This window comes from Pelophylax lessonae (assembly GCF_965119305.1).
Source record: "Pelophylax lessonae genome assembly, chromosome: 7".
NCBI classification, from domain to species: domain Eukaryota; kingdom Metazoa; phylum Chordata; class Amphibia; order Anura; family Ranidae; genus Pelophylax; species Pelophylax lessonae.
This window is the reverse complement of record NC_138774.1, coordinates 96,801,157-96,827,829: the sequence shown is the minus strand read 5'-3', so window position 1 is coordinate 96,827,829 and position 26,673 is coordinate 96,801,157. Positions and strand designations below refer to the sequence as shown.

At 45.7% G+C, this 26,673-nt stretch overlaps 1 protein-coding gene across 1 annotated transcript in view; it reads left to right on the top strand.

Moving 5' to 3' along the window:
• Positions 1-3,759: 3,759 nt before the first annotated feature.
• Positions 3,760-26,673, top strand: part of LOC309559420 (uncharacterized protein) — a 33,049-nt gene continuing 10,135 nt past the window's right edge. The window contains exon 1 of the mRNA XM_082262678.1: positions 3,760-3,916. Within this exon, the coding sequence (XP_082118804.1) occupies positions 3,853-3,916 (64 nt within the window). The 5' untranslated portion in view covers positions 3,760-3,852. The remainder of the gene's footprint in view (positions 3,917-26,673) is intronic.

Genomic DNA, 26,673 nt, shown 5'->3' with positions numbered 1-26,673 from the left:
AAGAGTGCCACTCACCGAGTATTCCATTCCCTCTATGAAGAGCTAGGCACAGGCATAGAGATACCCCCTAGCACAAAGAATTATTTTGTAGAGTTGGCAGAGAAAGTAGCTGATAACTTAAAGGTATCAAATTGCTATGTGTATGGGGGAACTAACACGGGAGACTAATGGCAATGTGGAAGTATCAACCGTTAGCTCCCCGGGATGAACTAGAACTACCATAACTCCTTCCCGCACCCCAGGGTTTTACCGTCTGAATTTAGTGCTTCTCCATGATGCTATGTGATAGTCTCCGCTTAAAGAGGTTGTAAACTCGTTTAACTTTTTTTTTTTACAACCTGAAAGACAAACACATAATGAGCTAGTATGCATCGCATACTAGCTCATTATGAAATACTTACCTTACAACGAGCCCCCGCCGTGCCGCCCGCTCACCTGTATGACGGGCGACATGTCCAGCGCCCGTTTTCCGGGATCGCGGCATCCGGCCATCTGATTGGCCGGAGCCGCGGTGACGTCACTCCCGCGCACGCGCGCGGGAGTCAACGGTCACGGCACGGGACTCTGAAGGAACGGCACCAGCGGATACCGGAGATAACAACAAAATTTATGTTATCATCTAAGGACATTTTGTATCCAAATAGAAGAAAACTTTATCATCTATACACTTTTTTTTAAAATGCAGCTTACATGTTCCAAAGTCTAAGAAATGAATGATTGAACATGGTTTTTGGAATTACATTGATATATTAACTATATAAACAGCTGAACATATCCAATCATTGCACACAAAGCAATGACCGTGCATATTGATATCCTGTCCACACGGACAAACTGCAGCTGATACAAACATTTTTGTCATAGTGGACATCAGGATTAATAGCACAATCTATGTTATTTCTCTAAGATTGTATCCACTCAGAAGCATATGATACTATCTTCATATTCTTTCATATTCTTCCGAATGTAGTTTACACATCCAGTAGTCCCTGCAGTGCAGGATTGAATGCGCCTTTTGGATATATACCGGCATGTAAATTACATGGACAGCTGTAGTTATTGAACCATCGCAAACCATGCACATGAACATGTATACTAACATTCTGTCCACACGGACAAATTAAGGTACAACCTTTACAATGATCAGTTTTCAGTGGTCACGATTGAAGATCACACGAGACCCATTTATCATCTACTACTACCTTCAATACTTATGTGACTATCATTTTCATCTCAAAGATCTTTTTTATTCCTAAACCCACGGATGATTCAAATGTCTCCTATAGACACTGTTGAAATCCTAACATTATAATCAACGGGTTTAATTTCATGGGACTACATGCTCATCATAGGCATCTACAGGAATATCAAGAGAGACATTTAGGACCTGGTTTTTCAATCTATGATGTGACAAGCAATTATTCTAACAACCCATAATGTCATTTCCTTACTGAAGAAATATGTTTCAGAATCTCTGCACTTTACTTGATCCGAGCTTCCAACAGGAATTAGCATAGACAGACACATATTATTCGATCCATTAGTGATCGATCGATTAGGGAAAATTTTCCAGTCTATGCTCAGATTATTTATTTATGTTTACACCGGCCGGTTTTTGTTATTATTTTCTGTTATGTCAGTTTGTCTTGACGTCTGTGTTATATGTCGCAAATTTGTATTACACTATTGATGGTCCATGTAATATATGTCTAAATTTATCAAATAATATTGAGGTAATTGCTATTAAGATTAATTTCCTTTGATATCCACCATAAAACCTATCTTTTTTTTCCACGATCTATGTGGAATACTTGTAGTCTATGCAATTTTGATTAGGTGGATTATCCATTCTACTATACATTAAGTGATTTTTTCACACCAGGCAATGACTCTATATAATTTCTAGCATCCTCAGTCTCCCTCACCCAAACCATTTTTTTCACATCAGTACTGGTAAGCTCTCCAGCCCATGTGAGCTGTGACCCTGGGTGTGAAAACTGAAGCAGCGACAACTCCAGCATCTTTATGGATTTTATTGTATTTAAGGGGATGGGAGAAGGGAACGAGTGGGATACTCCTTTACGCTCCAGCTAATTACACTTTGAGACTTTGCTTCTGAATAATGCCCGTTGGCGCTTCCTTGATGCCAGCTGGCGCCAGCCAACGCTCACTAACACTGAGAACACTCTGTAGAACTAAGCAAGTGCTGAATCCTCGACTTGTAGTCCAGACTATCTAGGATTGAAAACTGTAGAACTTCTGACACTGTTGTACTGCAAAAGTCACGGAATACTTTCCCCGCCTTGGCTGGCTTGAGGTAGTATTTTGTAGAATTCCGTATGGCTGTAACTTTAATTGACACTCTCTGTACAATTCAGAGCCCAATTGCAGGCGCCCCCTTTGACCTTGAACTCTTCAGGGTCCACTGACTATGTACCCCCTCTGTAGCTTCAGGGTCCTCAACCTAGATACCCCCTTTACAGCTAGCTGACGCTGGATCCCGGAACCTCTTCTGGAGTGGTCCCCTCTAACTTCAGGCAGACCCCCAGGGGCAATCCGTAGCACTCACGACCTGTGTAGGCTTTCCTGGGACTGGACCCCTCTCTCTCTCCGCAGGTTCTCGGCACACCGGATCCCCTCAGCTCAACTCAGCACTCTCTGGATACTCAGGCGACACACCCAGACATCCACCTTCCTCAGACAGGAGGAGAGACAGCCATCCTCTCCCTACTGGGACTCTGTTCCCACCAAAGACACTGTGCCACGTACTCCCCCCCAAACTCATACCCACTCCCAGAATCCTTTGCAGCATAATCTGCCTTCTGGGGTAGTTACAAGCTTGGATGTGTCTCCTGATTGGCCTTCCTCCACTGTCCTATGAGAAGCCTCTCACAGGAGCCAGTGGGGATACTTCTCCCCTCAGCAGGCAGATCTGGAAGCCCCGACATCCTAGCTAAATAAATCACAGCCCTGCTGTTAGACAGACAAGGCCCACTATACATTTACCTAGCACCTACCTGTAGGGTGCTACAGTAGGAAATGAGACATATATCAATATTTGAATTAGTCATGCCAATTTTTAAAGCCCCGTACACACGATCAGATTATCGAACGATCCGTCGTCTGTTTTTTGTGGCATGCTAGTCTGATGTGGAAAGTGAAGAGGTTATTTTCATACAAATTTTCCCGTACGACAGAATTCTACTTCAGAAGTGATGTCATGTGTTGGATTGTTTTGTATGTGTTCTTTCGTCTCTGAGCATGCCTAGTCTTGCTCTTAAGATTTTTTTCTGTCGAAATCTGTACTAATGAGACGAAAATTGGACTTTGTATTACGGACAACAAAAATTTTATAGCCTGCACATCAGGATTTTGCCAGCCGAAAAGTCGGAGTCGGCTGTCGAAAGCACCATACTAACAATCCGAAAATCGGCAGATCGGTCGTCGGACAAATTTTCCCTACAGATTTTCTTATCGTGTGTACGGGCCTTTAATCGCAGAAATACAAGCGGTACTCATTGGTAAACTTTGGGGTCCAAAGTCACATGACAAGTCGCACGACAAGTATGGTTTATAAACTTCCCATAGCTTCTTTTCTAGTGCCGAAAAAAAAAGAGAGAGGGGTTGCAGTTTAGCATACTAGCCTTGGGTGCCAAAAGAGCAGTGGTGCTGATCTTATCTCTAGGGGAGAAACAGAAACCAAGATGCTGATTTAAGTTTCTCTTTCCTCATGAATTAAACCAGACTGCTCCACCCCTTCTCATTTCTCACATCATCTGCTGCTGGGAGGGACCCTCTATATAAAGGAGACAAAGAAAGGCAGTGAAGAGGTCAGAGAGGAGAGAGGCAGACATGAAGAATAAGATGTATGGTGTGAAGACACTGGTGCTTCTACTGCTGCTGGGCTGTCACTTAGGTAAGTGTGAGAATGCAGAGAGATGAATGGACCCCCCACTGCAGAGGAATTCCCTGCTGCAGGGGACAGGTATAAGCTCTAGGAAGACCTTGCAGATGGGTTGGAATTCACTGCTGCAAGGCACAGGTTTGCTCTAGGAAGACCTTGCAGATGGGTTGTGGTATCACAAAGAATCCTAATTGATGTGTAGTTGTGCTGCTTAGAAATCCTAAAAAATGTTGCAAGAAATTCAGGAAAAAAAATGCATCTTGAAGGGTTTATTTTAGCTCCATGCTAATAAAAAAAAAAAAAAAAAAAAAAGATTTAATTTTTTACGGGGTTTTTTTTTTTTTTTTTACCCTGTAAAAGTCACACAGCCCATGGCTCCATATTAGCAGTTGATCCTTTTGTATGTGGGTTTTTTTTCCCATATCAATTGTCAAGAGACCGAAAATAGACTATTTATTAGCAGCTGTTCTCGTAATTAGATATGTAATGCCGGCTTTAAATTAAGGCTTTTCCCTAATTAGATTCCTCTTCCTCTTATCTTTTCATTTTTTTCTTTTGCTTTTTTCTGCCTGGAGATATGATTTGGGCCACATGCCAGCTAGAAAATGCTTGTCAGGCAATGGTGAAGGGGAATTTGCTTTCAGCAAGTGGTTTGCTCAATTTAGATAAGTGATATTGACTTTTTTTTTTTTTTTTTTTTTTTTTTTTTTCCTTCAGACAGCACACTAATATCTGCACATTTATTTGTTTTTAGACCTTGTGTTCCGGGTCTTTTTTTAGTTGCAGCAGTCTTCATGTATTTATGGCTGGTGCACCTTTTTTCTTATTTATGCTATATTGATGCCTAGGGCTACATTGGTAATTCACCCTTTGTTACTGAGTGATTTAACTGTTGGCTGTATTATCTTAAATGTGCTGCAATTGAGATGATGGGCAACCATAAGTGTGCACACAGCCTATTGCATTAGGACGTGCACCCCAAAGCTCAAACACGTGAACGCCCCCCCCCCCCTGCTGTCACAGAGGACGCTCTGGTTGTGGTAGGCAGTTGATTAGGAGTATGTTAGGTCCCCCCCCAAATGCAGGTATAACATGGTCCTAAAGTTAAACCTAGTATTTAATATAATGGGGGCATTCACACTGGCACCCCCTAACCACCCACCTGGTGCCACCCCTGGCTAATGCACATGGGGTGATTAGGGTGTGCCCAGGCATACTCTGCACGCCTATGTGGGCAACACATTGTTGAGGTAAAGATTTAATGGGTTGTTTAGCCCTATAGTGTCTGTGTGTGTGTGTGTGTGTGTGTGTGTTTTTTTTTTTTTTTTTTTTTTTTCTTGGGGGGGCCACAAACTGTTCCATATTTTCACGACTCTAACATCGTGCACATTTAGTAAACCGTGTTAAGCCTTATCACAGAGAATCAGGGTGGTAATTTCCTAAGAGGTGTTTAATAAACTGTTAAAGAAATTGTAAACCCACTTTGTTTACATTTACCTATAGGTGCTATAAACATCTCCTAAACTTGCACCGTTTAGGAGATATTTACATTGCATGCGGCCGATGATGTCATCGGCGCATGCGCTCTGAAGGAACGGCCACCCGTACTGTTCCTTCAGATCCCAGTGCTGTGAACTGTGGCTCCTGCGCGCATGCGTGGGAGTGATGTATTTGCGCCCCTGGCCAATCGGATGGCCGGAGGACGAGATCCAGGAAGCAGGATGGCCGGACATGTTGGCTGTCCTGTCCGCACTGAGGGGGCTTCGTTTTTAGGTAAGTACTTCATAATTGGCTAGTATGCGATGCATACTAGCTCATTATCCCTCTTGTCTTTACAGTTTTTTTTTTTTTTTTTTCACATTTTTTAAACCGGTTTACTTCCTCTTTAACTAAGGCTCCATTCACATGTTGGCGTCTTGGATCGCGGGCAGAATCGTGGCGATCATGCCCACGATCTTGAAATGTTGCAAATCGTGGAACACCTGTGCGATTCCCGTGACTTGCAATGGCACCCCAAATGTGCGATTTTGCTGCGATTGTCGACTGACTAATCGTAGTAAATCGCGCACACAGAATCACGGGACGCCTGTCACCCAAAAAAGTTATTGTAGTCGGGCAACAATCGCGGTGAAATCATGCTGCATTTGGGGTACTATTGCAAGTCATGGGAATTGCACGAGTGTCCCGCGATTTGCAATGGTTCAGGATCATGGGCAGAATCGTGGTGATTCTGCCTGCGATCCAAGATGCCAATATGTAAACCGAGCCCAAGGTAGGAACCAAATCTCCTCTCTTCACTTTCACTTTACTGTGTTGTCTCTGTGTTAGTATAGGAATGTACCTGTTTAATAAACTGTGTAAGCTCAGAAAAGTTTTTTTGTAAACTTGGTGCTAAATCCAGGGGATTTAACACCAAGTCAGACAAGGTGTAACCCCTTCATGCTTAAGCCTTTTTCTAAAATTTGTTGCCTACAAGGTAAAACCTGTATTTCGCGTTCATTCGTTGACTGACACCGCTCCTGATCTTCATAACCATTGGGTTAAATTGCCCCCTATAGGAAAAGGACACTAGTCAGAAAGGAATCTGGCTACGCCTATGGGCAGTCCCAGGGGGTATACTCCCTCTCTGCTATAGGTACTTTTTTATTTATGCCAGGTCAGGAGTAAGGACCTAGTTTCTTGCTGGGATCTCTGGTCCTGGCAAATTTTTTCCTTTTTAGATAGAAATTTCCTTCTCCACAGTCTGGCCAGTGAGTGATAGCAGACCTCGCCTCCGCGCTAGGGAGGCCGCGACACAGCTCCACTGAATGGGGGCTGACCTGCATGTTAAATGCTTCGAGGTTGCATATGACTGGGTCTCGGCCCGAGTCGCAGCATTCCTCCTGGCCGACAGTCCCACATTTAGATGGCGAGGGGTTCTGTGGAGCGGTGCCCGCCTGGTTCCTGGTATGGCGAGTAGCTACCCCCGTCTCCCCCTGGAGGGTTTTGGGGTGGATGTTTGCCCCTCCTTCAGACAGTTGGGCCCCCGGGTTCCCCTCCTTCCCGTCAGGCACCCATTTTTATCTGTCCCCATTCTTCCCATCTTCCCCCCCCCCTCCACTTATGCTGGGGCTGTGTGGGTGGTCTGGTCCACCTCCTGGGGTGGGGGCAGGGTGCTAGGCTGGCGATGAGGGCCGAAGGGTGCGCCGCTGATCGGCTGTGCGGGGGGGGGGGGGTGGTCCTGCCAGGGCCCCCCGTCCTGCTTCGGCCTATCCTTGAGGCCAAGGGATCCCTCTTGGAGCCTCACGGTGTCGCACAGGGCTGGCATTTTGCTGCAGCCTGTGTTTCTATGCACGGCGGCCATGTTTGTGTAGGCCATTGAAAATGTTGGCGGCCATGACAGTGGAACCCTGTGGCCAGCGATTGCAATGGTAGAATCTGCTCCTCATCCCCTGGTGCTGACTCCTGGATCTTTTCACTTCCTGATCGCCGCATGTAGAGTGCAGATTATCCTGGTGGCTGCAGGTGCCTGCTTCTGCTGGGTGGTGAGTCTGGTGGGGTCTTCTCCCTCCTCTGCTGAGGGTTGCTTGGTACTTTGTGCCTAGCGACCGGGTAGTGCTGCCAGCGCAGTGGGGGTTGTCCCATTGCAGTGTTTTACACTTTTTGTGGGGCCCCCCTGGTGACTCATAGTCTTTGGAGCACATCTCCTCACCTTTTCCCCTCTCTGAGACTGCAGGGCCCTCCGGGTCCCAACTATCCATCGATGCACTGATGGCCGTCCTGGAGTCATTTGTTTCCCGGGGAGGTGGCTTTCGGGTGGGGCGATGGGCTAGAAAAAGCGCCCCCTGCCTCATCTGTCTCATCAGATCCTGAATCTGATTCGGCGGACATGGGTCACCCTACTGGGTCTGCGACCACACGCCCGGAATCCTCAGTGAGGACAATTCCTCACATCTGCAACCGCGCACAAAAAGGCACTGGTGGAAGCACTGTGCGTGAGACCTCAAAGATGGAGGATGCAACTGCGACGGAGGCGCAGGTTCCCTTTGGCACTCACAAGCCATCCAGAGTGGCAAAGGTGTTTCCTTTCCCTGCCTATTTTGACAGAATTGTCACTAAAGAGTGGACACGACCAAAGTGTCCCCTTGTGGTCCCTAGGCGATTTACTAGGCGTTACCCCTATGAGGAGTCCCTTATTAAGAAGTGGACTGTTCCACCGGTGGTGGACCCTGCTGCAGTTTCCAGATTGAACAGGGCAACCATGATTCCAGTTGAACCCAGCCTTTAGAGATCCGGCTGACAGGAAGGTCGAGGCTGTGGCCTGCAATATGTACACTCTTGCCATGACCTGGAGGGAGAACAGCTCCTCCTGCCTTTGCTGAGCTGGCAGACCAGCTGGTCCAGGGGCTGCAGTTTCTGTGATGGCTCCTTGGCTGCAGTTCCCTTAGTGGCTAGGCTCTGTTTCGGCAGTGATCCTTTGGTTGTCTTTTGGCTTAAATGCTGGTCTGTTGACTAGAGTTCTAAAGGCCTTAACTGATCTCCCTTTTCAAGGCGATCTCCTGCTTTGGGGCTACCCTCTGGATGACATTAAAGGTCTCACTGGGGAAAGAGGGTTTTTTTTTTTTTCTTCCCCAGGCTACTAAGGGGCAAGGAACCTTGTCATAGACATAGGCCCTACTTCTCTGCTCCTAAGAAGTTTTTTTTTTTTTTTTTTTTTTTCATCCCTTAGTAGGGTCGACTGACAATGGCTCGCAGCCTTTCAGGGCCTCCTCTGGAGGATCCAAACTAACCTGGTCTGGCAAGCTGAGAGCGGGCTTCTCCAGACTCGCGGTCAAAGCTCCTTTAGCATGAAGGTGCGCCCTCATCCGTATCGGGGGTTGGGGGCGTCTTCATTGGTTTCCGGACTTGTGGACTTCCCTGGTACAAGACAAGTGGGTGGCCAAAGTCATTCGGTCTGGCTACAAGATCGAGTTTCACTCTTGTCCCTCAGCAAGGTTCTTTCCTTTTGAACTTGTGCCTGTCCCCTGACTGTTTACAGGGTCTGTTTGGGGCAGTACAAGACCTGTTGCTTCAAGGGGTGATTGTGCTGGTTCTGACTTAGGAACAATTTCAGGGTTTTTACTCAAACTTGTTTACATTTCCCAGGAAGGAAAGGCAAGGTGCATCCAATCCGCTCAAGATGGAGTCCATTTACACGGTGGTGGCATGCCTGCATCAGGGGGATTTTCTTGCCTCTATCGACATCAAGGATGCTTGCCTTCACATTCCAATTTGTGCAGTCACCAGCACTTCCTCTGTTTTGCCGTGGGAGAGGAGCATTATCGGTTTGTGACGTTACCCTTTGGTCTCGCCGCTGCTCCTCGGGTTTTCACAAAGGTGTTAGCCCCGGTGCTAGCATTGTTACGCCATTGGGGAATTGTGGTACTGGGCTACTTGGACGACCTCATTCGACGACCTCCTGTGAGTGGCATCTCTTATTGCTTTGGTGGAAAACCTAGAAATCCCCATATGAACTCTGCAGCAGTGCGACTGGATTCTGAATTTTCAGAAGCCTGCTCTGGGTCCGTCCATAAAGCTGGACTATCTGGCTAAGGCTGAATCCACAGTCAGACCCAGAGTGCTCCTTCCTCTGGACAAACTTCAGAAATTGCAGGCTGCAATTCATCTCCTGCGGTCCAGCAGATGGTCATCCCTCTGGACTTGCATGTACAGTAGGTGCTGGGCCTGATGGTGTCTACCTTTTTTGAGGCAGTTCCGTTTGCACAGTTCCATATGAAGTTCCTGCAAAGGGAGGTTCTGTCCAAATGGGACAAGACTCCGCAATCTCTGGTCAATCAGATCCGGCTGAGCCGGGAAACTAAGGAGTCCCTGATGTGGTGGCTTCATTCTCCAGCGCTTTGGCTGGGAAAATCCTTCCTCCCCTTGTGTTGGACAGTGGTCACCATGAATGCCAGCCTGTCCGGCTGGGGAGGCATCATTGGAAAAATTCTGGTCAGAGGCTCTGGACACGAAGTCCAGATTACCGATCAATGTCTTGGAACTCTGAGTGATCAGACTGTGCCTGGACCATTGGACGGATCGTCTCCAGTCCAGTGCGCATTTAATCAGACAATGCCACAGCTGTGGCTTATGCAAATCACCAAGGGGGCATAAAGTGTCCCGGAGGTAGCCGGCATTCTAAAGTGAGCAGAACAGTTTGTTACAGCCCTCTCCACCATACACATTCCTGGGGTGGAAACCTGGCAGGCGTTGGACCAAGGGGAGTGGTCCCTTCAACCTGAGGTGCTTCGTTAGTTGTGTCTCCGGGGGGGCATCCCCAGGGTGGATCTGTTGGTGTCTCGGCTCAACAAAGGTGCAGAGGTTTGTGGCTCGGTCACAGGACTCTCTGGCAGATGCCACAGATGCACTGGTGGCCCCGTGGGGCCAATATAGTCTGATTTACGCCTTCCCTCTCAAGCTTCTGCCAAGACTTCTATGCAGGATTGAGGCAGAATGGATTCTGGTCAACTTGGTGGCTACTGACTAGCCTCACCGGGCTTGGTACACCGATCTGGTGCAGCTGGTCGTTGACGTTCCTTGGAAGCTTCCTCCTCAGGGAGGATCTGCTGTCCCAAAGACCAATCTTCCATCCTGCTTTTACAGTCACTGGGTTTGATGGCTTGGCTGTATAACACCAGGGGTTGATGGATCAAGGTTTATCAGTCGGTGATTCCAATGCTGGTAAAAGCTAGGAAATCTTTCTAGGAAGATCTAACCTTGTACATGGAAGACGTTCATTGCGTGGTGCGAGTCTCTTGAGGTTCATCCTCGCTCTCTGTGGCTCGGAGTTTGACCTTCCTGCAACAGGGGAGTTGGCCTTTGAGTACCATATAAGGACCACATGTCAGCTTTGGCGGTCCTCTCTTCCAATGACCCTTGGCCACACACTCCCTGGCGCGTACCTTCCTTCAGGGTGTCTGAAATTTTGGTTTCTCCAGTGCATTCCCCGTTGCTGCCTTGGGACCTCAATTTAGTGCTTTCGGTCCTCCAGAAGCCTCCCTTTGAGAATCTTTGGGAGATTCCCTTGCTTGTGCTGTCTCAGAGTGGCTTTTTTGGTAGCTTTTGCCTCTGCGTGCAGGGTGTCAGAACTGGTGGCGTTATCCTGTCCACCATGGTGATTCAGAGATTAGGTGGTTCTTTGCCCCTGTCCTGTCGTTCCTCCCAAAGGTTGTCTTGATTTTTATTTTGTATGAAGTTATTGTGTTTTTCTTCCCTGTGTCCCAGGCCAAAACACCTGAAGGAAATTGCCTTGCATGCCTTGGATGTGGTCCTGGCAATTGGGGTACTCACTATTTGTGCTCAAGGATGAGCCTCGGAAAGGGTGGTTCGCTTCCTCTGTGACCATTTCCAGATAGATCAGACGGTTATTCAGGCCCATTACTTTAGGGGTCAGATTCTTTCCCTGTCAAGGTGCACTCCACTCACGCATTTGTGCCTCCTGGGCCTTCCGTCATCAGTGACACAGGTTTGCAAGGCAGCTACTTGGTTGTCGGTGCACACTTTCACTAAAGTTCTATAAAGTGGATGTGTTGGCATCTGCAGACGCTTCTTTTAGCCACAAGTGTTTGCAGGCTGCAGTTTAGAGGACCTGATCCTCTGAGGGTGTATTGTTTGTTTTTGGGTGGGCTCTGTTTTTTGGTTGAGCTCCAGTTGGCTACTGTTTAGCCTTGGGAATTTTTTTGCTGTTCCCACCCCTCATGTTTAACACAGCTGCCTGTCAATTAACAAAAGGGAAAATTGGATTTTTGACTTGCCGTAAAATCCATTTCTCTGATGTTCATTGACACAGCACCAACCCCTCTGTGGAGTTGTAATTCTTCTGACACTGCTTGTAACAAAACTGAGCACCTATAGCAGAGAGTATACCCCCTGGGACTGCTCATAGGCATAGCCAGATTAATTTTCTGCCTAGTGTTCTACTCTTTGTAGGGGTAGCATAACCCAATGGTTAAGAGGATTAGGATCTGTATCAATGAACATCAGAGAAATGGATTTTACCGTAAGTCCAAAATCCCTTTTCATTTTCTAGCAAAAAAAATAAACTTGGACTCCCCAAACATTTTTATATATAATTTTAGCAGAGACCCTAGAGAATAAAATGGTGATCATTGCAATAATCTGTCATAGTATTTGCGCAGCGGTCTTTCAAACGCAATTTTTTTGGGAAAATATACTTTTCTGAATTAAAAAAAAAAAAAAAAAATCAAAACCGTAAAGTTTGTAAATACCTACATGTCATGCTTTAAAATTGCACACTCGTGGAATGGTGACAAACTATGGTACAACCTCCATAGGCGACGCTTTAAATTTTAGTTCAATATTAGAAAAAGTACACATTTTTGTAGTACAGGGCAGAGAACAAGAATAAAGAATACAAACAGATACGGCAATCTCAGCATACATCAGTAGTCATCAACAATAGCGTGTCTTCCCAGAAAACCTCCAGGCCCATAGGGACCCAAGCAGAGTGAAGCGGCACATGAACAGACCTGTCATATCCCAGGAGGGTACCTGGCGGCTGTAGCAGACATGTAATAAAAGAAAAAAACAGTGGTATAACTCAGTGCAGCAGTTATCTAAACTAGAGAGGCTATCAAGTGTTGAGGTCAGAGAGCCATGACAAGGCACTAGGTCGGGTAATGTAGAAGAGTAATAGGTGAGAACAGAGGAAAGACCACAATCGTGGTCAATGACCTATCTGTAAGGACAGAGAAAAACGAGAGCGAGGGGCAGCAGAAGCAGAAAGAGGCGAGAAAGGACCAACAAGTACAGGTAAAGAGGAAAGATCAGAGAGGGGTGCTGCGCACATCTCACTACGTTCCACCGGCTCCAGGTAACACTGCGGCATCAATCCAGGTCTTGAAGGCATCCGAACACCGGAACATGTCCCAGGGCATCCATGTGGTGGAGAAACGCTCTTCTCTGCCCCCCTCCCCTGCCAACAAGTTTTCCAGGTCCCTAATGACGCTTTAAATTTTTAAGTCTTTTAATTCCAGCTTCGTTCGGGTCTGCGATCAGTCGGTAGATGTGCCGGCTGGTTGTTTGGGCCTCTTCCTGGTGGGATGAGAGCCTGGGTGAACCATGGGGGGAACCTCCTTTCCCTTCCCCTCCTGCTTGGGATAACAGCCAAGCTTCTTTTTAGCTGCATCGTTTATCCAAAAAGTTTTGGAAACTTTTTTTTTTTTTTTTTCTTGCTAGTAAATGCCTTATATTCTGCTTTATTCATCCTCTCTTCACTTCCGGGTCCGGTCGGCGATTACATCATTTGGCGATTCGCAGGGTGTGCTGGGATGCACCTCAGGGCATGAAATCTCGCATTATTACACAGGAGATGAGCTGTACTGCGTGCTCTGCCCCGCCTCCTCTCAGTGAGCTGTACTGTATGTATTGTATTGAGGCCCTGCTCCGCCCCGCCTCATCTCAGTGAGGATATAATGCTTTCAGTCCTCGCTCACTGAGAGGAGGCGGGGCGGAGCAGGGCCTCAATACAATACGAGTACAGCTCACAGGGGGGCGGAGGCGGGACAGAGCACGCAGTACAGCTCATCTCCTGTGTAATGCGAGATTTCATGCCCTGAGATGCATTCCAGCACACCCTGAGAATCGCCGAATGACGTAATAGCCGACCGGACCCGGAAGTGAGGAGAGGATGAATAAAGCAGAAAATAAGGTATTTACTAGCAAAAAAAAAAAAAAAAGTTTCCATTGGTAAAAGTCGTTTTTAAAGGGGATTACATACATCTAAAGTTACTAAAATGGGTGGAACTCCACTTTAAGTGGTTAATAAAGGGGTGTGTGTCTGTTTTTCTATTTAACCCCATATTTTTTTATTTTTTAAGGGAAATAGTAGTTTAAAAAGTATAATTTTTAGTCAGGGTGTGTATGTGCTTTTTGCATGGGTTTGTGTGTTTTTTTTTTTTTTTTTTTAAACATTTATTAGAAATCGCAATCCTTTTTTACTGCGGATCGTAGGCTTTCCCACACAGGATGGCTGTTGTGCAGATAGTTAAACCTGCCCCACATTTCTTTCACTCTAAAGGCCCGTACACATGATACGAAAATCGGAAGTAAAATTTCGTCTGACGAATGATCTGCCGATTTTCAGATTGTTAGTATGGTGCTTTCAACAGCCGATTACAAATTTTCGGACGACAAACTGGATGTGCAGGCTATAAAATTTATCGTACTTCAACACAACGTCCGATTTTTCGTTTAATTGGTACAGTTTTTGTCCGAAAAAATAGTAAAAGCAAGACTAGGCATGCTCAGAAATGAAAGAACACCTACAAAACAATTCAACACATGACATCACTTCTAAAGTAGAATTCTGTCGTACGAGAATTTTTCGTATGAAAGTAACCTCTTCACTTTCGACATTAGACTAGCATGCAACAAAAACGGGACGAAAGATCGTCCGATCTGATCGTGATCGAGGCTTAACACTGCTAGCTAACAAAGCTCATCACAGGCCTGGAGTTGCACTACAGTTTATAAACCACTTAAGGCCCAGGCCTTACATAATATAATTTTTTTTTTTAAGCAGAGACCATAGAGAAAAAAATGGAGATGGTTGTAATACTTTGTCACACCGTAATTTGTGCAGCGGTCTTCCAAACAAAAATACTTTTTTTAATTAAAAAAATAGGAAAACACAGTAAAGTTAGCCCATTTTTTTTCTATGTTACATAAATAGATGCCCAACATGTCATGCTTCAAAATTGCACACGCTCGTGGAATGGCAACAAACATTGGTACTTAAAATCTCCATAGGCGACCCGTAAAAATTTCTATGGGTAACAAGTTTAGAGGAGGTTTAGGGCTAGAATTATTGCTCTAACGATCGCGGTGATACCTCACAGGTGTGGTTTGAACACCGTTTACATATGCGAGTGCGACCTGCGTATGCGTTTTTCTTCTGCGCGCAAGCTCTGAGGGACAAGGCTCTTTAAATTTTTTTTTTTTTTTTTTTTTTTTCATTTACACTGTCCCTTATGGTTAATAAAAAAAAAAAAAAAAAAAAATAAAAATGTATCCCGTTTTATTCCTATTTCAAGGAATATAAACATCCCTTGTAATAGAAATAAGCAGGACAGGTCCTCTTTAATGTGAGATCTGGGGTCAAAAAGACCTCAGATCCCATATCTACACTTGGGAGGAAGCGACTTATGGCGTCGCTCCAGTCCTCCAAGGCCATAGTCGAGTGGGGGCCATCTTACCCTCTACTTCTTGCCTAGGACCAGAGCATTTTTCCTCGCTACTGACCGCTCTGGTAAGTGGGGAAAACGACCGGGAAGCGTTGGGAGGGGGGCACCTCTCCAGCCACCCATAAAAGTGATCCTGCGGCGAATCTGCCACTGGGGCCACTTTTATGTGAAAGACTATCACCCACCCTGTAAGAAAATACCAGGGTTATGTCAGCTAAAAAAAATCACGCCCACCAAAAGGCCCCCACATCCATTATTTTTATATTATGAAATTTTGAAAATTATATATACTGTTATCTTCCATAACTCGCCACTGGACCGGTCTACTAAACACCCACTCTCTGTCCTCAGTCCTCCTGTCACTCCTGTGTCTGCCGTGGCCACCACCCTAGAATATCAAGCCGGCCCTGCGTGAGATGGAGTGTGCTGATGTCTGACATCATTGTGCTCACCACGATCATGCAAGGGACATTCCTCAGACACACTGCCTCATACTCATCAGTTTGCACTACGAGCGGCAGTATGAGATGGGGAAATGCCGCTAATAACGTGCCGCAAACTGATGACGCACAACTGCTGGAACAAAAATCTTGGGCGTCAATTTGCTGCTCCTCTCAAAGTTCTGCCTGGGTCCAATGGATCCGATGACAGATGAAAAACGGACATCAATGCATCTCTATGTAAAAATCGCTGACAACGGATGATCATCCGTTTTCATCTGCTTCCGTCAATGTCCATTTATTGGAATGGATGAATGCCCTATTTTTCATCCGTCAAAAAAACGGATCGGATGTAAACGTACAAATGGTCTGCTTTTTTTTTTTTTTTTTTTTTTTCCATCCGTTTTTGCATTGGTAGTGGATGAAAAACTGATACATTTTGACGTAACTGAACAGACCGTATGTGGGAAAGGGGCCTAAGAGTTTACACATTACTTTAATGACATTGGCTGCATCAATGTCCTGCTTCAGAATAAATTTGGGGCCGATTGCACACCTCCCTGATGGTATGGCATGATGGATAAGTATCATCCTTAACCACTTCATCCCCGGAAGGTTTTACCCCCTTAATAACCAGGCAATTTTTTTGCAATTCAGCACTGCGTTACTTTAACGGAAATTTGCGCGATCGTGCGACGCTGTACCCAAATACATTTGATGTCCTTCCCCCCCCCCCCCCCCACAAATGGAGCTTTCTCCTTTCACCCTTCCAGGACAGCCTACATATGAGAGATTGTGGCTCCACCCCACAGGAAACACAACTAATTTGCAGCTGTTAAAAAGGTCCCACCCATCCTTGAGCTTCAGTTCAGTTGTGTTTCCAACCTCACACCGGAACGTGTTTTTTTTTCGCTGACCTAAAGGCAAATGAGTGTCTGATGGGTAACCCTGGAAGGCAGGTACGGACGGCCTATGAGAGGTTCCTCCCTATCTGTGTCCTCAAAAACAGGAACTTACAGGTCGCCAAACATGCCAGGTAGTCGGTCAACTTAGAGGGTCCCTCCATACCTGAAGTCCTGTTGTCTCTGCAGGAAGAGTCTCCTCCATTGCTCCTCTATTGCGGGAAGGTAAGGATTTTTAATTTGCTGCCAAGGAGCGCGCCTCAAGCCTCGCTGTGAAGACCGGAAGAGGAGGAGCGAGCGATACCCGGGAAGAAAGTGCAAGTTGGAGGAGACGCCGGGTCCACAAGTATTCATGGCAGAGTCTCCGGCTACGAAGGGGCTGAAATACCCCAAAGAGACTCGAATGACCGCACTTCCCGTGGAGGAGAAAGCGGCGGTGCAGGTGGTGACAGGACCGGGTAAGTGACTACGCCGGTGGCGGTCCGACTGCTGTCTATTGGAGACAGGCATGCCTTGTCCTTTCCTGAATTGAGCAGCCGCAGTGGTAGACTAAATGTCTGTTACACACAAATGTGTTTTTCTCTTCTTGTGTTTATGCACAGGTCTTCCAGCGGCACAGGAGGCCCCTGCCAAACCCCCTTCTAACACCAACACTAGCTTGACTAGAAAGTGTGGGAACTGTGGGGATAAGTTGTCTGTCTTACTTAAAACCTTTATGCCATACATGTGTTAATAAATTGGCAGGGCAAGAAGCATCAATTCTAATGAAGGATTTCCTTAACCACTTTACAACCGGAGGATTTTGCTGTCTTCCGTCCAGGCCACTTTTTGCGATTCGGCGCTGTGCGACTTCAACTGACAATTGCGCGGTCGTGCGACGCCGTACCCAAACGAAATTTACGTCCTTTTTCTCCCACAAACAGAGCTTTCTTTTGGTGGTATTTGATCACCTGTGCGATTTTTACTTTTTGCGCTATAAACAAAAAAAGAGCGTTTCTTTTGAAAAAATAACAATATTTTTCACATTTTTTTATATGAAATTCCCCCCAAAAAAGATGTAAAAACCAATTTTTTTAAAAGTTTTTGGCCAATTTGTTTTATGCTACATATGTTTGGTAAAAAAAATCGCAATAAGCGTATTTTGATTGGTTTGCGCAAAAGTTATTGCGTTTACTAACAAAGGGAAAGATTTCTGTCATTTTTGGTGTTTTTTTTTTTTAACGCGTAATGGCGGCGATCTGCGATTTTTTTTTTTTTTTTTTTTTTTTTTTTTTTTTTTTTTTTTTTTGCGGGACTGCGACATTGCGGCGGACAGACCGGACCCCTGACTGACATTTTTGACACTTTTGGGGGTACCAGTGACATTACTGCAGTAATCAGTGCTATATATATGCACTGTTACTGTAAAAATGACACTGGCAGGGAAGGGGTTAATTTTATTGGAGAGGGAGGGGTTAATGTATGCCTGGTGCTTACTGACGTGTAGGGGGGGAGGTGACTATGTGATTCATGGACAGATCGGATGTCCAGCTATGCTGAACAGTCCGATCTGTCACTCCCTGTCACTATGGAGATCCGCCCGCTGTGTTTACACACAGCGGGCGGATCTCCAGACTCGATCCCCGACGATCGGGTAAGAGCAGCGGCGATCGCCGCTGCTCCTCCCCTGGCCCGACTCCCGCTGTGAATGAAAACAGCGGGAGCGAGCCTCCGGCGGCGCGCAAGCGCCGCCCAGAAGGGGAGGAGTCCAGTCACGTTAATACTACGTGACTGGACGGGAACGAGCCACTCTGCCGCAGTACTATTACCGTGAGCGGTAGTAGAGTGGTTAAATCAATGCAAGATGAGATGTTAGCTACTATTCAGTCATTTAGGACTACAGCAGCTATCCCTCAGACCCCAACACAGACAGAGGAAGTATCCAGGGATAACTTATCCTCCCAGGATAGTGGGTGGTCAAGAGGACCCTCTGGTCAGGATCACAAACCATTCCCTCATCACAGGTTAGGGAAGAGGGAGGACCCAGGGGAAGGCACTAGTCACATTGGATCTCCATCCAGTTCAGATAAGGAGTCAGACAGTGAGAAAGGGATAATTTCAAGAGAAACAAGAGCCTCTTTCCTTTGGAATGTATGGAGAGTCTCCTTAAAGTAGTGCATGCCACTGAAGGAATCCCAACTCCGGTAAAGGAGTCTTCCATTAAGGATAAAGTGTACAAGGGCTTGGGAAGAGCCCAGTACAGAGCAATTCCCATTCACCAATCTTTAAAAGACATGATTCACCAAGAATGGAAATTCCCTATGAATGCCTTATCCAGACCAAAAAACTGGAAAAGAAGGTATCCCTTTGAGGAACAGGATTTGGAAGAGTTTATAAAAAATCCTAAACTAGACGCTGCTCTGGCCCAGCTATCAAAGAGGTCAGATTTGTCCTTTGAAAATGCTGGTCATATTAGGGATGACATGGATCGCAAGATCGAATCCCTTCTAAAGGCTTGGGCTTCTAACTCTTATGACTACGGCTCTAGCAGATGCCTGTATGGCCAGAAATGCAGATTTCTGGATCAAGGAACTGTCAAAACATGTCTCTACAATGGAGGGATCACAAGACCTACTAGATTCCCTATCTGTGATTGGGAAAGCAGTGTCTTACTTGGCAGACTCAGCGGTAGAGTCAATAGTAGCCTCGGCAAGAACAGCAGCTCTGGTGAACTCTGCTAGAAGGGCAGTTTGGGTCAAAGAATGGGAAGGAGATATAGCTTCAAAATTAAGGCTTTGCGCATTACCCTTTGAAGGGTAATTTTTGTTTGTTTTTTGGATGATGTTTTATCCAGATCCACAGAAGGGGAAAAAAATCCCCACTAAGAGGAAGGACAAATTGGGGAGATATTCCTTTCGGAACTTCCAGGACAGAAATCAAAAAAGGCCTTTCAGGGATCAAGCCAGGAGAGATGGTCCTGCAAAGGGAAAACAAGGAACTAACCTACTGTTCCTTAAACCTGGACCCAAGCCTAAAGAGACCAAGTGACGCCAGCGTCAGGGTAGGGGGCAGGTTGGCCCATTTTACTTCCCAATTGGAAGACATCTCAGCCAGCCCCTATATTCTCCAGATCATCCGAGAAGGTTACCGACTGGAGTTTTCCTCTCAGCCGGTGACAGAAATAACAATGACTTATCCCTCAAAAGTAGAACAAAAGAGGAAAGCACTGCTAGAAGGTATTCTGGAACTAGCAGAACAGAGGGTGATTTCACCTGTACCAATAAGTCAGGTACTCCAAGGCTTTTACTCCCACATATTTGTGGTGCCAAAACCCTCAGGGAAATTTCTGATATACAAGAAGTTCTCTATGGAGAACATTTATGCGGTCAGAAAAAATCTGTTTCAGAACATCTTTATGACCACATTGGATCTAAGGGATACTTGCCTACATGTCCCAATCCATCCGGAACATCAAGCATTCCTCAGATTTGCAATTGTGACAGAAGAAGGAACTGCGCATTGGCAGTTCAGAGCTCTTCCCTTTGGCTTAGCAGCAAGTCCAAGGATCTTTACGAAAATCTTGGCAGAAGTAGTAGGCCATCTTCACCTGCAGGGCCTAAGTTTGATCCCTTATCTGCACAATATGTTTGATCTTTGCAAGATCAGCAAAACAGGCCATGGCAGACACCCAAAAAGTGATGTCGGTCCTACAGACAGTAGGATGGCTGCTAAATGTGGAGAAATCCTCAAGACAGCCAGCACAGGTTCAAGTCTATCTGGAGTACAAAATAGATTCCAGAGTAAAGACCTTTTTTCTCCCAGAGGAAAAGGTGGAAAATATCTGTTCTCATCCTCGGTGTTCCAGGAGACAGATCATGAGAATTTTGGGGCTGATGACGGCTTGTATCCCAGCTGTAGAGTGGGCCCAACTGCACTCACGAGACCTCCAATTTTTCCACCTGCTCTCTTGGAACAAGAGACAGGAGTCCCTAGATGAGAAAAATTATGCTCTCCCCTCTAGTAATATCACTAAAATGGTGACAGTTCCCCAAAACCTGAGGGAAGGTCGACTCTGGGGTCAAGAGCAACCTTTTAAAGATCACCACGGTTGCAAGTTCAGAAGGGTGGGGAGCTCACCTAGAGGGAGCTCATGCCCAGGGCACCTGGGATATACAGTTAAGTCAGGCCTCATCCAACTACAGAGCTGAAAGCGGTGGGGAAAGGCCATAAGAGCTTTCGAAAAGGATATTCTTTTTTTTTCACTTTTTTTTTTTTTTTTTTTTTTTTCAACAAGTTCTTTATTGTAATAAATCAAAGCAAAAACTATACAACTTTGTACAATACACATCTTGAAATTTTAAGGAATGAGTAAACCAAACTAATTTTCATATATCAAACAAGGGTTCATATAGAGGAACCTGTACTGCAATTAAAGGAAGCCGAGGAACACAATACAAGTAGACTGATATCTGTCATTTTGTACATACTACTAATATGCATTACTAATACGTCCCCTCCCTAGGGAAGGAAAGGAAACAGAGGAAACACAAAGAATGAAAACAAACAGCTGTACCACTCCCTGAAATTAGAACGATCTCTTATGTGGCTTTATTCAGATGGCATGCACGTCTCTGGGGCCTGAACCCACCTATCCCATATCTTATTATACTTGGATACACTTCCTCTATGGGAGTAGATCAGTTTTTTATAGGGCAAGGTTACATTGATCTCCCGGAGCCAGTCCTGTATAGATGGAGGTGAATCTCTCATCCAGCGGCGGGCCAAACACTTCCTAGCGAGAAACAGTGTCTCATGCAAAAACAGTGTGGTATATTTATCTATATTAATATCAGGGGGTATTCCTAGTAAACAGAATTTCGGAACCAGGGTCAAAGGAGACCCCATGGTATCATGTAGAAATCTAACCACCTGCTCCCAAAAGCCCTGGACCTCGGTACATGTCCAGAGCAAATGGTAAAAGGTGCCACGCTCCACCCTGCACATGGGACACTGGCCAGTAGCCTCGCTACTATAGGTAGCCACCACAGCCGGTGTCAGGTAGGCTCTATGTAGAATATATAATTGAGTCAGGCGATCCGAGAGTTTCGGAGAAACCAATTTGCAGTTATCTAAGGCTTCCCCCCATTCCTTATCCTCAAGCGTCCCGATATCTCCCTCCCATTTAGTCTTGATGGCATACGCCAAGACCGTTGATTCTGGCAAAAGGAGTGCATTATACATATATGAAATAAGTTGTTTAGATTCAAAGCCCATTACCACCTCCAAGACTGGGATTACGGTCAATTCTTGAATAGGACGGGGAAATTGAACTGCGAAAGCGTGCCTAAGCTGCAGGTACCTAAAATACATATTCGAAAAGGATATTCTAGGGAAAGAAGTGCAAGTCCATTCAGACAATGCTACAGCAGTAGCTTACTTGAATCATCAAGGGGGAACCAGATCAAACATCCTGTTAAAATTATCTCAGGAGACGCTGGGCAGAAAAGAGTGATTTCTCTTTCAGCAGTGTACATAAAAGGGAAGGACAACTGGGAAGCAGACTTCCTCAGTCGTCATTCCATCAAGCGGACAGAATGGGAACTGAATCCCAGAATATTTCAACTACTAGTCCAAAAGTTTGGTCAACCGGAAGTGGACATGTTTGCCACTTGGCAGAACAAAAAAGTAAGGCGGTTCTTCTCCCTGACACATCAAATGGGTATGTTGGGCCTGGATGCTCTAGCGCAGCCTTGGCACTTCAGGCTAGCCTATGCATTTCCTCCTCAAAATCTAATTTCGAGAGTTCTACAGAGACTCAGTCGATGGCCCCAACTACGTCTCATCTTGATCACGCTTTGGTGGCCAAAGAGAACGTGGTTCGTGACCTTGGTATCCCTATCAGTAACAGCCCCTTGGAAACTACCAGAGGTTCCGGATCTGTTACTACAAGGGCCTCTTATTCACCCCAGACCAGTTTTTTTCAGTTAACAGCCTGGGTAGTGAGCACCAAATTCTGAAGGGGAAGGGTTGTTCAGATGGGGGCATTGATACCCTCCTTTAAGTAGAAAGCCAATGACTAGGAAAATTTATTCCAAAATCTGGAAAAAATTCTGTACTTGGCAGAGTCAGAAGAAGAATTCCTCTGCCTCAATCCTGTTATCCTGGAATTTTTACAGAATGGGGTAGATAAGGGGGTGGCAGTTAACACCCTTAGAGTACAGGTAGCGGCACTTTCTGTTTTTTTTTTTTTTTTTTTTTTTTAGACAAAAGTCTGGCTAAAGAGCCTTTAATTAAAAGATTTTTGTTAGCTCGGGGAAGAGCGTCCCCGATTACAGAGCTAATGTTCGTTCTAGTATGGAATTTAACACAGGTACTACAGGTACTAGACGTTATCTAGTGAAACCATTGGACAAGGTTAGCCTGAATATTTTGTCAATTAAGTTAACTTTTCTGTTGGCAATTACCACAGCCAGAAGAGTGGGAGATTTACAGTTTGTCCCTAAAGGAGCCCTTTATGCTAATTCTCCAAGACAGAGTGATTCTTAGACCAGACCCAGTGTACCTACCCAAGGTAGTTTCTTCTTTTCACAGAAATCAAGAGATGGTCCTGCCATAATTTTTGTGAAAAACCTAGCGGTGCAAAGGAACGAAAATTCCATTGCCTGGATGTAAGAAGGTGTCTTCTCGCATATTTATAAAGAACCAAAGGGTTTAGAAGGTCTAGTCACCTGTTGGTTCTACATTCTGGACCAAAAAAGGGATTACTTCTACATTCTGGACCAAGAAAGGGATTACAAGCATCAAAACCCTTGATCTCTAGGTGGATTAAGAAATCCATTAGCATGTCATATAAGGTGTCAGGTACCCCCACACCAGCAAATCTAAAGGCACATTCCACAAGGGGCATGGCAACATCCTGGGCCGAAAGAGCCGGAGCATCCTGGGAACAGATCCGCCATGCAGCCACCTGGTCCAGTCAAGATACCTTCCTAAAGCACTATCGTGTGGAAGTACTGTCTCAACAAGACCTTGCCTTTGGCAGAAAGGTTTTTACAGGCAGTGGTCCCGCCCTAAGGTAAGCCGGTATGGATTCCTTTATTATCCTCTCATGTAGGCCGTCCTGGAATGGTGAAAGGAGAAAACTTACCGTTAGTGTACCGGTCTTTCTCTTAACCCTTCAAGGACAGCCGGCCCACTTCCCGCCCAGAGTTGGTGGTGAGTATATGTATGTATATGTATATAACTTTTCCTTTCTATTACTGAAGCTCAAGGATGGGTGGGACCTTTTTAACAGCTGCAAATTAGTTGTTTCCTGTGGGGTGGAGCCACAATCTCTCATATGTAGGCCGTCCTGGAAGGTTTAAGAGACCGGTACACTAACGGTAAGTTTTTTTTCTTTTGGTTGTATTTGATCACCTCTGCGCTTTTTAGATTTTGCTCTATAAACAAAGAGCGACAATTTTGAGAAAAAACGCCATATTTTTTACTTTCTTCTATAAAACATTCCCAATAAAAAAAATTTTAAAAATGTAATCAGTTTAGGCCAATTTATATTCTGCTACATATTTTTGGTAAAAAATCCCAAAAAGCATATTTTAATCGGTTTGTGCAAAAGTTATTGCGTTTGCAAACTACGGGATAGATTTTTGGCACTTTTTATTTATTTATTTTTTTTTATTAGTAATGGCGGCAATCTGCGATTTTTAGTGGGATTGCGGCACACAGATTGGACCCCTAACTGACATTTTTGACACTTTTTTTTTTTTGCGGCGACGAGTGACACAATACAATCAGTGCTAAATAATATGCACTGTTACTGTATAAATGACACTGGCAGGGAAGGGGTTAAATGGGGTGATCAAATGGGTTAAATAAGTGGGGTACACACTAGTAGACAATCTGCCGAAAATTCCCGTCCGAGGTAAAATCGTACGATTTTCGGCTAGTGTGTACACAACTTTCAGCAGCCGATGCCGACATTTTCAATGAAAAAAAAACGGAGGGACAAACACCAAAATTTTTATCGTCTGTCCCCAGATGACCAATTTTCATTTAATGAGTATGCAGTACGTCCATGAAAAATCGGATACGAAAGACCGCGCATGATCTGAAGTTGCTGACAACCCGGATGTCTGGGAACAAATGTCCCAAAAAAAAAGTTCGGACGAGAAATTTTTTGAACGTTTATGCACTGTCAACTAAAAACTGTTATGAACGCTGAGCAAGAGGGAAAAATCGGAGGATATTTCGTCCGATTTCTGTCAAGTGTGAAACTGCTGATCTGTCCCTGCCTGTCTTGACAGAAGATCCGCCTGCTTTGTTTACATAATCAGGCGGGTCTTCTCTCGTTTTTTCGGACGATCACGGGAGGGCATCAGCAATCGCCACCGCTCCTCTTGTGGCCCGACTTCCGCTGTGTCCAAACACAGCGGGAGTGTGGCTCCATCGGCACCCACGCCTCCGAAACCACATGCACTCCAGTCACGTAGAACTACGTGACTGGATGCAGCCGAGCGGTAGCGGTGGGCAGTCAGCAAGTGGTAAAAAAAAATTTAATTTGCCTGCATTGAGGATACAATTAATCCCGACCAAATCTCTAACTCAATTTGCAGAAATTCAGCCCCAAACTTGTAAGGAAACTCCACCATGTTTCAATGTTGCCTTGCAGACACTCATTGTATGGCTCTCCAGCCCTTTAGTGCCTCCTGCTACAGCCAAATATTTAAACTTTATTTTTTTGACTTCAGTCCAGAGCACCTGCGGCCCAGTTCTGTTTTTTGCGCTTAGTTGAGTCACTTACTATGTGAGATATTTGTTTTGCTGAAATGCTTCCACCAAGACCACTTTTGGCCAGACTCCTCCAGGCAGTAGATGGGTGTACCCGATTCTCACTGGTTTCAGCCAGTTCTGCGCTGATGGACATCTCCCAGTGTCGAAGGGAAGTACGCATAATGTGTCTTTCATCTTCTGCATGGTTTCCTGCAGCCAGTCCTTGAAGTTGAAGTTGCACGTTTCTATGTGCTTCTTCCAAAGAGCCTGAACAGCACAACTTTAAACCCCAGTCTTTGCCAGGGAGAGACCTTGCTGTTGCAGTATAACTACCTTTTTTCTTGTGATAGATGCTTAAAGGCCCCCGGGTCAGGCTGTCAAGGTCCAATGAGTTGAATGGCGCTGACTAGTGAGGGTGCAGGCTAGAAAGGTCCATTCAGACCCAATTTACGCTGCAGAAATCGGAAGAGTAGTTGGCAAGTAAAAGCAGCCTTCCTTCGGTTCATCCAGGCCACGCCTCCAACATTTTACCTTGCCACCAGGGCTTAATTATGGAGGTCCACCTCCTTGATTAAGCCCTGAGGATGGGCCAAACATCTTGGGGGGGCGGCCTGGATCATCTCAGGCTGGACAAGATGTGTGGCAGCTGGGCTATCTTCCTATTTAGGTCTTGACATATTGTATGACCTGTGACCTGAAATGGTCTTCCACAACTTCTGCTTAGTAGCAGAGTTTGGCTGTTCTCATCCAGTTTCCTACACCACTGTTTCTGTTTAAGGTAATGACTTTCAACCTACATATGAAATTGATGATCATTGGCAACTGCTTGGTATAGTTATCTTCACTTACCTCACAATTCGATGCGATTACGATTATTAGGGTCGCGATTCGATTCCACAATGCATCACGATTACTATGGGGACCCTTCTCTAAAGGGGATCTATGGGACCCTTTAAAGGGGATCTATGGGGACCCTTCTCTAAAGGGGGATCTATGGGGAGCCTAGGCCTGCCCTAAAGGGGATCCAGGGGAACTGAGCTCTAAAGGAGATATATGGGGACCCTGCTCTAAAGGGATCTATGGAATAGATCCCCTTTAGTGCAGGCAAGGGCAGGTCTCCCGTAGATCCCCCTTTAGTGCAGGGAAGGGCAGGTCTCCCGTAGATCCCTTTAGTGCAGCCCCCCCCATAGATCCCATTCCCCTTTAGAGCAGGCGACCCCCCCCCCCCCCTCCATTATAGATCCCCCTTAGAAGAACACTGCAGCAGACCAGGGCCCAGCCCAGTCCCCCCCCCCCCCCAGGGTGGATCCCCCACTCCCCCCAGGCTCCCTCTTCCATAAAGAACCCTTAAAACAGGCTAGGCCCCAGGGCCAGAGCAGGTCCCATCCCTTCCTGAGGTGGCTTACTGGCCCCCCTCCCCCAAAGTTAAAACTTTAAAAACTTCTTCTGTTACTGTA